At 47.4% G+C, this 14,083-nt stretch overlaps 1 protein-coding gene across 1 annotated transcript in view; it reads right to left on the reverse strand.

Annotated features, from left to right (window-relative positions):
* Positions 1–13,607, reverse strand: part of FLVCR2 (FLVCR choline and putative heme transporter 2) — a 60,762-nt gene extending 47,155 nt beyond the window's left edge. Inside the window, exon 1 of the mRNA XM_019640362.1 lies at positions 12,567–13,607. Within this exon, the coding sequence (XP_019495907.1) occupies positions 12,567–13,217 (651 nt within the window). The 5' untranslated portion in view covers positions 13,218–13,607. The remainder of the gene's footprint in view (positions 1–12,566) is intronic.
* Positions 13,608–14,083: the final 476 nt, after the last annotated feature.

Genomic DNA, 14,083 nt, shown 5'->3' on the forward strand with positions numbered 1-14,083 from the left:
CACACACACACACACACACACACACACACACACACACACACACACGCCCTGAGGTCACAGCGACATGTTATTCAGTGGCAATCACTGAAAATGCTCTGGAATCTTCCTTCAGCAATGAGAAGATAAAGTATAAAACTGAAACACCAGGCACTCATCTTTCCATCCAAATGTTCTCAGTCCCTACTGTGTGCCAGGCATGACCTCTTCTGGCTTAGGTACTAGGAGAGAGCTGACCTCTACCTAGAAGGGTGGTGACCTAGCCTCAACCTAACTCACCAGCAGAGAGTAGACAGGAGGGTCTGCTTAAGTTCCCAGTGTATGGCACTGAAGAGGAGCGTCAGTCAGCGAAAACGTCTAGGGATAGCAGCTGATATTAAAGAAAGTAGCTAGAATCTAGAGGTACCAGAACCAAGCCTTTGGTACCCCAGTCTGGTGGGGAGGAAGAAGATGGACGTGGACTTAGTAAACGTTTCTGAAGGGCTTATTTGGTGCTAAGAGCTTTTACCTACAGATTCCCTCATTTAACTCTGGTGGCCCCCTGTGAGGCAGGCTTTCTTGTTATAGAGAAGTTGATGCCCAAAGTGGGCAGGTGTCCTGCTGGAGGCCCCCAAACACAGCGGCCAGTAGAGGCGGGTCCAGTTTCCATGGCTTCCACACAGGAGTTCTCAGACTTCAGTGGGCATCAGAACCCCTGGTGGCGAGTCAAAAACCACAGGTTCCTGAGTCCCACCCCGGAGAGGCTAATTCCTTGGGTCTGCCTGGGTGCCCAGGAATCTGCATTTTTAACAAACACCCCAGGTGGTCCTGGTGGTGGAGGTTCATGGAACACACTTAAAAACAATTGATCTCCACTGCCACAAGGAGAGAAGTCAAGAGACACTCCTCGGCGGCTGGCTTCCCCAGGTGTCCTAGGCAGAGATGGTGGGAGAGAGGTGCATGTCCCTGCCTAGATCCACAGTAGAGAAGAAATGGTAGTCTGAGTGAGCTCACCGAGTGGATCCACAGAGGTGTCTAGCACCAAACAGAAAGCCCAGGACAAAGGTCTGAGGAGGCACAGATTGCTGGAGAGGCAGCCACCACCCAAACAAACAACCCATTGGAATGGGCCCTGCTTTCACATGATGACTCATGGCTGCTCGCTTCCTACAGTTCTCAGAGTAGATGGACAGAACAAATAGCCCTGTACACAGAGAGAGCTGCTCCAGAGCCACCAAAGGAGACCCAGCTATGTTAACACAGTCATTTTGGGCAGAAATCAGGAATTCCTGGGGACAGAAGGAAAAAAAGGAGAAAAAATCATCCCCAATCTTGCTCCACCTTCTGTGCCCCTCCCTTCTGGGGCCTCCAAGGTTATCCAATCAGAAGTGATCTCCTGGAACTGAAAGGGGCTTGTGTTTACCTCCTCCCTAGAGAAGGAATCGGATGGGAGCCAAAGCACACACTGCTCCGTCGTGAGGTTCGGAGACACACTGTCTAATCCCAAGAAGTTGGTAAGCAAGTAAAGTCCAGCCCTGCCTCCGATCTCCCCCTTCTGCAAACACAGATGGTGCTATCTGCCCTCATGCTGGGACAATGCCTCATCTTGAATTGTGTAGGGTGAGAGGCTGAGCTAATATTTTTGCACAGCATAAAAAAAAAGGGAAAAGATGCCTCTAGTAGGTCAGAAAGCAGAAGCGCCTGGGTGGGGTGCCAGAGCCTGCAGGATGCCCTCCCACCTTTGAATGATTTGGCAAAGAAAAAGTCCCGTGGAATCAAGGTAAGGGAGATGCGCCATTGAGTTAAGTTTGGGAATGGTGCTGAATAGAAGTCAGGAGGCAGAGGACAAAGAAAAAAAGACACCAGCTTTCGCCTCAACCGTTCTTTCTCATCCCTGATGGGGATCCCACCCTCATCCTGCCATCCACACCGGGCTGTTTGATGCTGGCAGTGGGGGGAGTTGAAGTCCAGGGAAGGACATCCTGTTAACGGCACTGCTGGGGAAAGATCAAGAACCAGGCAGTGGAAAACAGCTGCGTCCACCTGATAAGCCTGGGTGACCCACTTCCTTCAGGAGAGTCTTAGTTTTAGGAGACTAGGGTCTGATGTGCAGAGGTGGGAGTTGGCCCAGTGTCTCTGTCATGTCAGAGGCCCCAAAGTCTTCACCGCATACAACAGGTCTCATTAGACACACACAGGGAAACTGACACCATCCCCCAGCACCTGCACAGCTTTTAGCTGAGAAGCTCTCAAGAGGGACAAGTCCCCATCAGGATCCTGCCTGGAAACGTCCTGGAATGGCCCACCTTCCCCTATTCACCCAACTCCCAGTCACTGCACTCATTAAGAATTGGCTATTACTATCACCACTTCAGCCTGCTCCCCACTGCACGCTCCCTGGGGTAATGCCCTCCCACATGCTGTGACCCCTTAATGCCCTGTGCACATATATCCTTAAGCCTGCCGCATGGTGGTATGAGCAAGGGATTAAGTGTTGGCCATTTCTTCTACATCAGGAGTCCCCTGCAGACAGGGGCCAACTAACTATTTTTCTTGGTGATAATACTGACAGCATCAGTTCTTCATTTACCATTTCTTAGCTGACAAACTCTGCTGGCTAAGTGCCCTGCATTTATTGTCTCATTTAATCCTCTCCCCTACCTTTTGCAGTAGGCAATATTATCTCCATCTCACAAAAGAAGAAGCCAAAGCTTAGAAAAGTTAAGGGACTTGTCCGAGGGTACACAGCAGAGATGTTTTCTCAAAGCTGTTTTCTCAACCACCTTGGGTCTAGAACAATTCAAGGTACAGTAAGGACTTAATAGCTTTCTATTGAAAGAATAAGATTGTTAGGAACACAATACTGGCATGACACTCCCTCCGCCAGCCAGAGGTCTCAGAACTGATTGTCCCCTTAATTCCTTTCAGAAAATGGAAACCTGTTTATTAATTTGTCCATCCATTTGTAAGCACCTGTTATGCCCAGAGCCCTGAGATATAGACGAGATGTATTAGTCAAGTTTCCAGCCCCCTGACAAGTTTCTCATTTAGTTAGTAGAGGAGGTGGAGGAGAAGGGGAAGAGGGCTGAAGAGATAAGGAAGAGGGGGAAACAAACCACCTGAAAACAAAGGCCAGTATCCCAGCAAACTCAGCACCCACAGAGAAGGCCACAGAATGGATTCCTCTAAGAACAGAGGCTGAGGAGGTGATGGCAAGAGGTGAGCAGTGCCCAGCCAGAAGAGAACACCTCACAAGCAGTGTTTTGGTTTGGTTTGTTTTTGGTGGTGGTGGTAAAATATACACAGTATAAAATTTACCCTTTTAACTGTACAGTTCGGTGGCATTAAGTACATTGCCATTATTGTGCAACTATCACCTCCATCCATCTCCAGAATGGTTTTCATCTTCCTAGACTGAAACGTGGTACCCCTTTAAGAATAACCCCCCATTCCCTCCTCCCCCAGCCCCTGGCAACCACCGTTCTACTTTTTGTTTAGATGAATTTGATGACTCTAGGTACTTGTGGTATAATAAAAACGTATTTAATCTTTGTCGCAGTTCCTGACACAGAGCTCTAAAAATGTTTGGTATTTCCTGAGTGATACAGGAGTGTCTTTTGTGATTCATAAGGAGTCTCTTTCTATCACATCAGAGTTTATGCTAATGAGGTGACTTAGAGTGGGGTCCCTCAATAGCCTCAGGACGGAGCTAATCACCAGAAGACCTAGTGGTTAGAGTTTGGGAACTTCCTAACCCCCTTTCTCCCCACCTCTGAAGAGGAGAGGAGAGCTGGCAATTAAGCTCTATACAAACTCTTCAACAAGGAAGTGTAGTGAGCTTTCAGGTTGGTGAACACATCACATCCAAGTGCTGGAAGGTTGGTGCGCCCAGAGAGGGCATGGAAGCTCTGTGCCCTTCCCCCACACCCTGCCCTATGTCTGCTCCATTTGGCTGTTCCTGAGTTGTGGCCTTTATAATAAACCAGTAAATGTAAGTAAAGCGTTTACCAGAGTTCTGTGAGCCGTTCTAGCAAATTATAGAACCAGAGTAGGGATCGTGGGAACCCTCAATGTAGAGTCAGTCAGAAGTATAGGTGGCAAATGGTGTTGTAAGTAGAGGCGGTCTTGTGGAACTGAGCCCTTAACTTGTGGGGTCTGCACTAACTCCAAGGAGCTAGTGTTGGAATCAAACGGAATTGTAGGAACGCAGCTGGTGTTAGAACACTGGAGAATAAGTTGCTGTCAGAAAAAAAGACACCTCAATAAGTGGAATTATACAGTATTTGTCCCTCTGTGACAGGCTTATCTCACTCAGCATAATGTCTTCAAGATTCATCCATGTGTAGCATGGATCCGAATTTCCTTTTTAAGGCTAAATAACATTCCATTGTGTTTATGTCACATTTTGTTTATCCATTCATCCATAGATGGACACTTGGGCTGCTTCCACCTTTTGGCTATTGTGAATAATGCTACTATAAACATGGGTGTACAAACCATCTGTTCAAGTTCCTGCTTTCAATTCTTGTGGGTATACCTTCTGTACCTTCTGCTAGTAATTTTACTGTGAACCTAAAAAACTGCTCTAAAAAATACGAAAACAAGGCCGGCCAAGAGGCGCGAGCTGGCCTGGGATGCCAGAGGGCCCCGGTTCAGATCCCACATATGAGGGCCAGTGACACTGCCCTCTACAGCTAAGATGCTGATCAACAGCTCAACCTGGAGCTGCGCTTCCATGAGTCCCCGGCATGAGTCCCCGGCGACGGCGTAGACTGCAGCCCCTGCTGCATGGGGTTGCCATGGGCTACTGTGTGTAGCCAGCAGCCAGCATGAGCAGCCAGCAGCCGCAGTGAGCGGCTGTCCAGAAGCCGGAGACTGATCTGCCTTGCCCGGGAAGAGCGCAATGATGGTGCCAACTTGGGCCAGTGAAGCAACGTCCTCCACAACTAAACTGAAGAACAAAAGGACAGCAACTTGTCTGTTCCCCTTCCCCCAATTCCCCAGCACTGTTCCCATCCCCCCAATTCCTCAATAAAAATCTTTAAAAAAAACAAAAACATAAAATATAATAAATTTTTTTTAAAGGTGGTCCTTTTCCTATTGAATGGTCTTGGCACCCTTGTTGAAAATCATATGACTTTGTATGTGAGGATTTATTTCTGGACTCTCTATTCCATTGGTCTACATTTTGTCTTTATGCCAATACCATATTGTCATGATTACGGTAGCTTTGTTGTTAGCTCTGAAATCAAGAAGTGTGAAACCTCCAATTTTGTTGTTCCTTTCCAAGATTGTTTTGGTAATTCAGTGCCCCTTAAACTTCCACATAACTTTTAGGATGCATTTTTCTACTTCTGCAAAGAATGTCACTGGCAGTTTGATCGGGATTGCACTGAATCTGTAGATTGCTTCTGGTAGTATTGACAACTCAACAATATTAAGTCTTCGATCAATGAACACGGGTAGTCTTTGTGTTTATTTAGGTCTTCTTTAATTTCTTTCAGCAACATTTTGTAGTTTGCAGTGCACAAGTCTGTCACCTCCTTGGTTAAATTTATTCCTAAGTATTTTTTTATGCTATTGTAAATTGAATTGTTTTTTTAATTTCCTTTTTGGATTGTTCATTGTTAGTGTATAGAAATACAATTGGGTTAAAACACTGCAAATTCGTCTGGAACTGGGGATTGGGAGGCACAGCATGGGGAAGGAGGAAGGGCAATGGTGAGTAAAAAGGCCATGAAATCTGCTACCATTTTGAATGTGGTTTTTTTCTTGGTTGGGCATTTACTTAGCTGCTGTAGACCTTGACTGATTTCCAGAGCTCTGATAAAGCAGTTATTTTAGCCAGTTTCTAGTTTGTTTAATGTTTCTGAGGGGGAGTGGGGGTTCTGAGCTTCCTAGTCCACTATCTTGATAACATCACTCTCCACTCATAAGGCTTAGTTAGTCCCCAAGCAGTGTATCTTCAAAAGAGATAATTGAGGAACTAGACTGATCAGAGCTGACACACAAGGCCAAGGAGGGAACAAGAGACCAACTGGGTGGGAATCGGAAGGGGACCGGGCCTGGAATGCAAAATGAGGACTTAGCCTTGATTCTACGCAATTCACAGGCACCTGCAACAATGCCTGGCAGAGCAACAAAGCCAAGACTGAAGTTGGGCCGCCAACCCCAGCCTCCTCCAGCGCACTGAGTTGAGGATCAAAGAGACAAAAGGATTAGGAGCATCTGCAATGGCTCCACCTCACATTCCATCAGGGCCTTCCCCTCCCCCAGCCCCCACTCTGCATTTCCAGTGTTATTTCCAAAACCTAAGTGAATCAGAATGAGGAGTCCCTCACCGCAGCCCGGCCTCCCCGCTCGGTCTGAAGGGCGAGTAGCTGAGACCCCACTGCTTCCGCCTGGACACCGGACCCAGCACACAGCAAACACGTAGTAAATCAGCCCTGACAAGAAGGGGAAGGTGCCTTCCCATGGTGTGCTGTCCTCTCTCCTAGTGATTTCAAAAAGTCTGATCACTAGCCTCACCTGGGAGGCCAGTTGAAAATACAGGAGCCTGGGCCTCTTCCCTAAAGAGACAGGTTAAGGGAGTCCACCAGGGGGCCCAGGCACCTGTATTTTTACCCAGCCCCATGGGTGAGGCAAACGATCACCATTTTCTGGGAGCACGCATCTCAGTTCCTCCCTAGATTTGCCAGCCTCCGAGCCCATTTCCACCTCTCTGAATCTTTGGTGACAGTTTTCCCAGAAAAGAGAAAGCAGAACTGAAATTCAGTTTCACATCATCTTCCCCAGAAGTCTCAAATGGGGTAGTGTTAGCAGATGCACAGTTTCAAAACATAAAATATAATAATTTTTTTAAAGTTTTGAAGTAACTAATCAGCATTTAAAAAAACAGATTTCATAAGCCAGGCACAGAAAGCCAAAGAGCATATGAATCCACTTATATGAGGTACCTAGAATGGGCAAATTCATAAAAACAGAAAGAGGTCACTGTGGGCTGGAGGGAGGGGAAGGGAGGACTTATGGTGAATGGGTACAGAGTTGTTGGGGATAATGAAAATATTTTGGGTATAGCTAGACGGTGGTAACGCTAATACAACATTGCGAACGTATTTAAGGCCATTGAATTGTACACTTACGAATGGTGAAAATGATAAATATTATGCTTTGGATATTTTACCACAATTTAAAAAGAAGCAGATTCCACATAAAAATCTGGATTGCTGGTTTCTCTTTAAAGGAAAAAAACAATGATATCTGACAACACACTGGGTCATGCTTTGTATGTCAAGGGTTGGCAGAAGCTGAAATAGCTGCTGTCTTTAGATGGGACATGGGCTCTTACATTTGCTGTGACTCCACCACACTCCCATGTCACTTTTACTGTGTCCCATTTATGTGACCTGGGTGGCCCCCAAGAGTATTTGAGGGTGTGGTCCCAGGCCCCTGGACCCCCATCTCATGTTGGGCGCCATTAGCCTCGTTCTGCTCTTTCAGTCCCTGCTTTCCTCTCTTCCAGTACCTAGCGGGGAGCCGGAAAGAGGTCAGCCATGTGGGTAGGCACTCTGTGTGCCTTCACAATAATAACCAACGTAAGAGAATGAGAGTTTGCCTTCACCTCCCCAAACTTCGCTCAGATCTTACAAGGCCTCTGACAGTAGATCCAGAATGATCTTAAGACATCCCGATGGCTATGAGTTTAGGAGGAGGCTAGGCTGACCACCTGCCGCATGACCCTGACTCCTGAGTCAGGCTCAGAAACACGCAGCTGCTCGAGGTGATCCCATATGACCAGCCAGTCCAGCAAGCAGAACCTCCTCCAGGCTGCAGCTTCCTCGAGCCCATCTTGATGGCCTAGAAGCTGATTTCCAATTGCTTAAAATGTGATGGGTTTCAGGACACGCTACCCCCAAAGACAGCACTTTGGCATATTGAATCTTTTAAGCTGAAGGAGCTTGAGAAAATGGCAGACGCAAGAAGGTCACTCTGACCTCCTCCATGAAACAGGCCTTCAAACCCTTCTGTGAGAGGTGCCCTCCCTAATCGGGAGGAAGGGAGCAACCTCCTCTCTGCTACGCTGCCAAGGAGGATGCAAGCCCACAGGCCCTGCTCAGTTTCCCCTCGCTTACTACAATTCCCTCATACTCTTTAACCTGTCGTATTCCTCCACGGCTGTCCACTCTTCATCAAACGTGGTGTCAAAATGCACAGGTCTTAACTGTTTCTTCATTTCCCTATGAAGGCTCCCATGTCAAGCAACACTCACAGGAAATACATTTGGATTTTTTTCTGTGAAGACTCTTCGTCAGTTTGTCAAGGAAAATTTTTTTCTCCCCTGCAAATACCATCATTGCTCTAGACCTGAGCTGTCCAACCTGGATGCTGAACACATCCCAGCTCTTGCTGGGAAAGACGGTTAGTCTGTAAGTGTAGACTATGTGCCAATTTCTAAAGGCTCAGGATGCAAAAGGGATGGAAATAGCTTGTTAGTAATCTTACTATAGTGATTACATGTTGACATAACTTTGGATATATTGGGTTAAATAAAATATAGTACTAAAACTAATTTTACCTGTTCCTTTTCATTTATATTTTATATATTTTTAATGTGGCTACTAGAAAATTGAGTTACACATGTGGTTTGCATTATATTTCTATTGAACAGTGTTATTTTCGACAGCCCAGATAGCCATGGCTTCCACAGAAATGATTCTGTAAGGTTACTGTATTTTCCGTATCTTGAAAGCTAACTGGTTCTCTCCCGCTGTTACTGGGTGGCGCTGCGCTGTGAGCTGCCTGAGGGTCCCGGAGGAAGTCCCTTCCTGTCTCGGTGCTGCAGGGTTCTCAATGGGGCTTCAGCTGACATGAGGAACTCTTTCAGCTCCCACATATCCCTCATCCTGTGCCACCAAGCTATCCCCAGGCTCCAACACAAGGTTTTCTTCCAGCCCTTGCGCAGTAACAATGTGTCCACATCACTCAAACCATTCCTTCCACCCCACACAGATCACTTTCCCCTTGAAACAAAGAACAAGTGTTGCTAAAAAATACCAGGCTGTTACCACCTGTGCAACTGGTCAGAGGAAGCGCTTCAGCTGCAGTCTGAGCGGCCTCCCCTCTCTCACCCCTGCTCAGGATTCACTGGTTTCTTCTCAGAGACTCGGGCCCACTTTCTTGTGCCTCTCCCTGCTAGGCTCAAAGCTGCAGCACCAACCCTTCAGCAGTTTACAATGCAGCCTGTGGGGAGGCAATGCGAATGCCGGGAACCTCAAAACAGAAGACCAGAGCTAAGCTCTCAAATTCTGGAGAACACTGCTGGACCCTTGTTCACCACCACCAACTCTGGAGTCAGAGGATTGAATTTTGCCATTCAAACCTTAGAATCCTGCTTTTCTTAAATTAAAAATATATGATTTATCCACAGGAAGACTCAAGATTGGCCAGTTGGGCTTCAGAGGTGGAATTGGGTTCAAATCTCCCTTCTAATACTCAGTAGCTATAAGACCCTAGATAAGGTTGCTCCATTTATTTATATGGGTCTCAATTTCCTCACCTATAACAATGGGGACAGTTCCACCTACCTCATAGCAATGAAAAATTAAATAACAAATGAAAAAGTGCCTTGCACAGAATAGCTGTTTAATAGATATTTATCTTCCCTCCTCTTCAATTTTTCCCATAGCTATTAGGCAGAGAATATACTTAAAACCTCGTGGAGAACCAAAAATAAATCTTTTATACTCTGATCTGTTTTCGTTTTTTGTATTTATCTGAATCTTGGTGCCTGGCACTATTTAAAAATCTGGTACAAGAACTCTGCGAAGGCAGGGGCTACCTTTGCAGCCCTAGCACAGAGTCTGGCAAAAAGGTAGGAGCTAGGTGAAGGGGCTCCAAACAGGTCTCCCCAAAATGTACTACTTTGGCATAGATTATTTTGAGCTGAAGGCAAATGAAACCCTGCAGGTTAAAGAGAAACGTCTGCTTCTCCCTTAACTACCTATAAGAATTTAAATTGGGAGCCTTGCCCATAATAAGAAATAACCTTGATGACTTATCTATAGAACAGGGCAAACTTCCAATTACTTAACATCTATTCTTCTTCTTATCCTGCGAATGGCCTTCCTTCCCCTCTGAAGCCCCAAGGTATCCCCATCTTACTCCTTGGCTCGGAATGTTATATATACCTCATATTGCTTTTCTGTTTCTGAACCTCTCATGTATATGGGGTTCCCATATGTACATATGTAATTAAATTTGGTTATTTTCTCTTGTTAATCTGCCTCATGTTGATTTAATTATCAGACCAGCCTAAAGAGTCTAGAAGGGTAGAAGATTTTTTCTTCCTCCCCCACATAGGTCAATGCTTGTTGAATGAATGAATGAATGAATATTGGATTGACTGCAAGCAGGGGTTGGTACATATATGAAGCACTAGGAGACAGAGAGCACAGGGGGTTTTTGCTAATCAGTGTGAAGTTTGCAGGCCATGAAGAGTTATTCTGTGGCATGACATCTGAAATCTGTTTAACAGCTTTGTGGAGCCTTTTTTTCTAAGCTGTGAAGCTCACGGTGCTCTGTTAACATTTCTCCTCCATTCAGCCATTCTTTACTCAGAAACAAAGGTTAAAACACAGGCTGAGAACCAAACATTCATCTCTACGTGAGGAAGCATAAACAATTCTGTTTTCTCATAATAACTTTTTTTTTTTAACTTAGCACATTGGGTTGGGCCTAAACAATTAAACTAAATAGATGGTTCCTTGATACAAATACACAATAAAACCTTGGATTGCAAGGTAACTTGGTTTGCAAGTGTTCCACAAGATGAGCAAACATTTCTAATACATTTTAACGTGGGAAACGAATGATGTCTTGCAATACGAGTAGTTTGTTTCCAGAACGAATTACGCTCACAAACCAAGGTATTACTGTATGCTGTCAGAGTGTTTTTAAATGTAAAATTCTTAGCATTTCCTGGCCTTGGTGAGGATTAGGGGTGGGGAATGAATAACAATTCTTATTCAATTTTAAAGATATACTTGTATCTGGCTTTAAGTTCCCTCACAAGTGTGTGCGGGCGGGTGGGGTTTGAAAACCTATTCGTTTATGGTTAACAAAACAAGTGTTGGATTCTCTGATCTCACCAGGCCACCTGGGGGCTTCTCCCAGTTCTCCTGCTCTCCTCAAAAAAAGGCTTTGGGATTGCAGTGACCTTGTCTGCATCCTGGTCTGCTGCAAATAGGGAGAGAAAATACCCAGTACTGTCAAACCCACCAGCAGGGCTGTAGTGGGAATGTTAAAATCTACATCACATCACTTTGGAGGATAGGGGCCTGGTCAATGTCGCTCTCAACAGTGTATGTTTTAGTTGCCCTGAACAAAAGATCCATCTTGTTTCAATTCAATCTTCAGAACATTCAAATCTACAGGTGAGAGAAAACTGGGTAAAGGATTTTATGTTGCCCGTTTGTGTGCTAAAGAAGAGGCCGGGCCTCTCTGTTCATTTGCATTGATTGCTTATACTGTTGCTCAAGTGGCAGGACATACTGGCATGGGAAAATTTAGCTCAAGTTAACTTCCTGGTGGTGAAGAGGAACAGAATAAAAATTCGCCTTTAGAGAAGTTTTAGAAATTCCTGACCCAAAGGAGAGATTTCTAAATGCAAGGTTAAGGTATCTAAATGCAATGAACAGGTAAGAGAAAACAGGCTTGTAAGAACTAAGAGTTGCTGGTCATTTTTAAACACGTAGCCGCAGCTGAGGATGCTTGGGAAGCAGTGAGACCTGGAAGCAGTAGTCCAGACAAAAAAGGGCTTCATATAAAATTTGCTTCAAATCTTTAGAGAAGGCCATCAGATTCACAACATGCCCAACTTTCTGGGTCATCACCACATTGAGAGGCAAAGAATTTGAGATGCTTCCTCCAAAAAGAAGGAAAGGGAAGGGATTAAGAGATGAACTTTCCAGGCCTTTCCAAGGTTTCTAGTCTTTGGAAATTCAGAGCGAGATTTCTACTCCATCCTGCTAGACTTGGCTCTAAACCCCAGGGAAGGAGTTTGGCCCAAGGCATTGTTCCCACTGTCCTGGCTTTAGCTGTGTATAAAAGAAGGTAAGAACAGTGCCAAACCCGACCAGGGCACCGCTCTACAACCCTGTGTAGTGCAGTAGATACTGCACTCTAGGAAAGCTGATTGGTCAGGCTAAAAACATCTGCCAAATTCTGATAATACCAGGATAGTCTGACGCCTTGGGGCTGCTCCCTGAGAAAGAATAGCTTTCCTGAAGTCAAAGGTGGACTGACAGGTTCAGGAATGAAATCATAACCATATCGTGCGTTTTAGAAACATGCTTTCTGCTGGGGGAGGAGAAATTGTGGGTGAAAGAAAAGGTCCCCTTCTTTTGGGTCCCTGCCTTTCCCTTACACGGTCACCCAGTCACTATCACTCACTCACACTGTCAGTCACACCCAGCCACAAAGTCACCCAGAGTCACAAACACGGTTGAAGTTAGAAAAGTAGTCTCCCACACAGTTAAGGACAGTTAGATCCAATCTAACACATTCCTCTGAACACCACAAACTCTACCCACCTGATTGCCAAAGACAGCTATGGAGCAGGCCGTTGAAACCTCATTAGCCCCGAACCAGACAGAAGCGATGCGGGAGGGCATGCCCAGGATGAAGACCTGGGCCACAGAACAGATGACCTGGCCCAGGATGGTGACAGGGAAGAGATGTGGCTTCAGGCTGCCCAACTTCACCCAGGCCCCCAGGCAGTTGAGAGCCGAGCCCGTGAGGGCGATGGTGCGCAGGCCAAATTTTTCCAGCAACCAGGCCACTGGCAGGAGTAGAGGGATGTACGTCAGCATGTAGCACATGGACAGCCAGTCGATGGCAAAGGCACTGACCCCGTAGAAGTTCATGAAGATGTTATTGATGGAGCCATACTGGATCCACTGGAAGGCATTGCACATGGAGTAGCAGCTGAACAGCAGGACCACCGCCCAACGGCGCTTGCTCACCTTGATCACACTGAGGTCCTCCGTGCCCGGTACGCTGGGGTGGGCCAAGCCACTGGGTTGGGCCACAGTACTGGGGTGGGCCGAACTGCTGGGGTGCCCAGAGACGCTGGGGTGGATGGAGACGCTGGGGTGGGCGGAGATGCTGGGGTCCGTCTGGAGTGCGGACTCCGGCTCAGGGGTGCCATCGCGCTCCTCCAGGCTGGGCTCTTCATTCACCATGACCACGGCCTGTCCTGGAGCCCTGGACAGGTACTGAGGACTCCGGCAGTCTTAAGGGACAGTAGCCTTGGCTGGTCCCGTAACGCTGACGGGGCACTTGCCCCGGTCTTCCCCAAAAGAACCGAAGAAAGACCCAAGCCTGTGTAAAAGCCGTGAGTTGTCCTCCCAACGCTCACCTCCAAACTTCTGTTCCCACTTTTCCGTGGGGCCCGCTGTCCCCCAGGCCGGCAGCAGACAGACACCTCGGCTCGGCCCTAGCCGCCAGTGTCTTGAGTCCTCCCAAGGCGTTCTGGCCACTTTCAGCCCCTCCGTCCTGCTAAGAGTTCGCTCCTTGCGCAGCCACTTCGCGGGACTCGGTTCGCTCCGAGGCCGGCTCGGGGCCTCGCCCCCTAGGGCGCACGTGACCGCCCCGCCCCCGTCCCGCCCGGCCTTCCCCCACCCCCACCCAGCACTCCCGCCCTCTCCAGCCGGGCTGGCCCGGCAGCCCAGTTGTTTCGCCACAGTTTGCGGGGTACATTCCTCCCCCACGCCCCGGGCGCCATGGAAACCGCCCGGTTAACCCCCACCCCCTGCACTGCCCCTCAAATTCATTTGCCCCCACCCTAAGGACCACACAAGAAAATCCCGTCCGCCCTTCCGAGGTAACCCTCAAAACAGAGTCTCCTCGCGCGGGTCCGCATCTCCTGAGCGCGTGCACGGATGCCCGGCGCCTCCAGAGTGCTCTGGGGAATCCAAGAGGAATTCCCGACTTTTTGCCACTGGCTGGGCTCCCAGAGCCTTAGCTGAATTCTTGGTATACAGAGAGATTTGTAGATTTCGCCGTTTGGTTGCGCTCCGGGGGTAAAAGGGAGTTACAGAAGACGCAC

This window comes from Hipposideros armiger, unplaced genomic scaffold (assembly GCF_001890085.2).
Source record: "Hipposideros armiger isolate ML-2016 unplaced genomic scaffold, ASM189008v1 scaffold_49, whole genome shotgun sequence".
NCBI classification, from domain to species: Eukaryota; Metazoa; Chordata; class Mammalia; order Chiroptera; family Hipposideridae; genus Hipposideros; species Hipposideros armiger.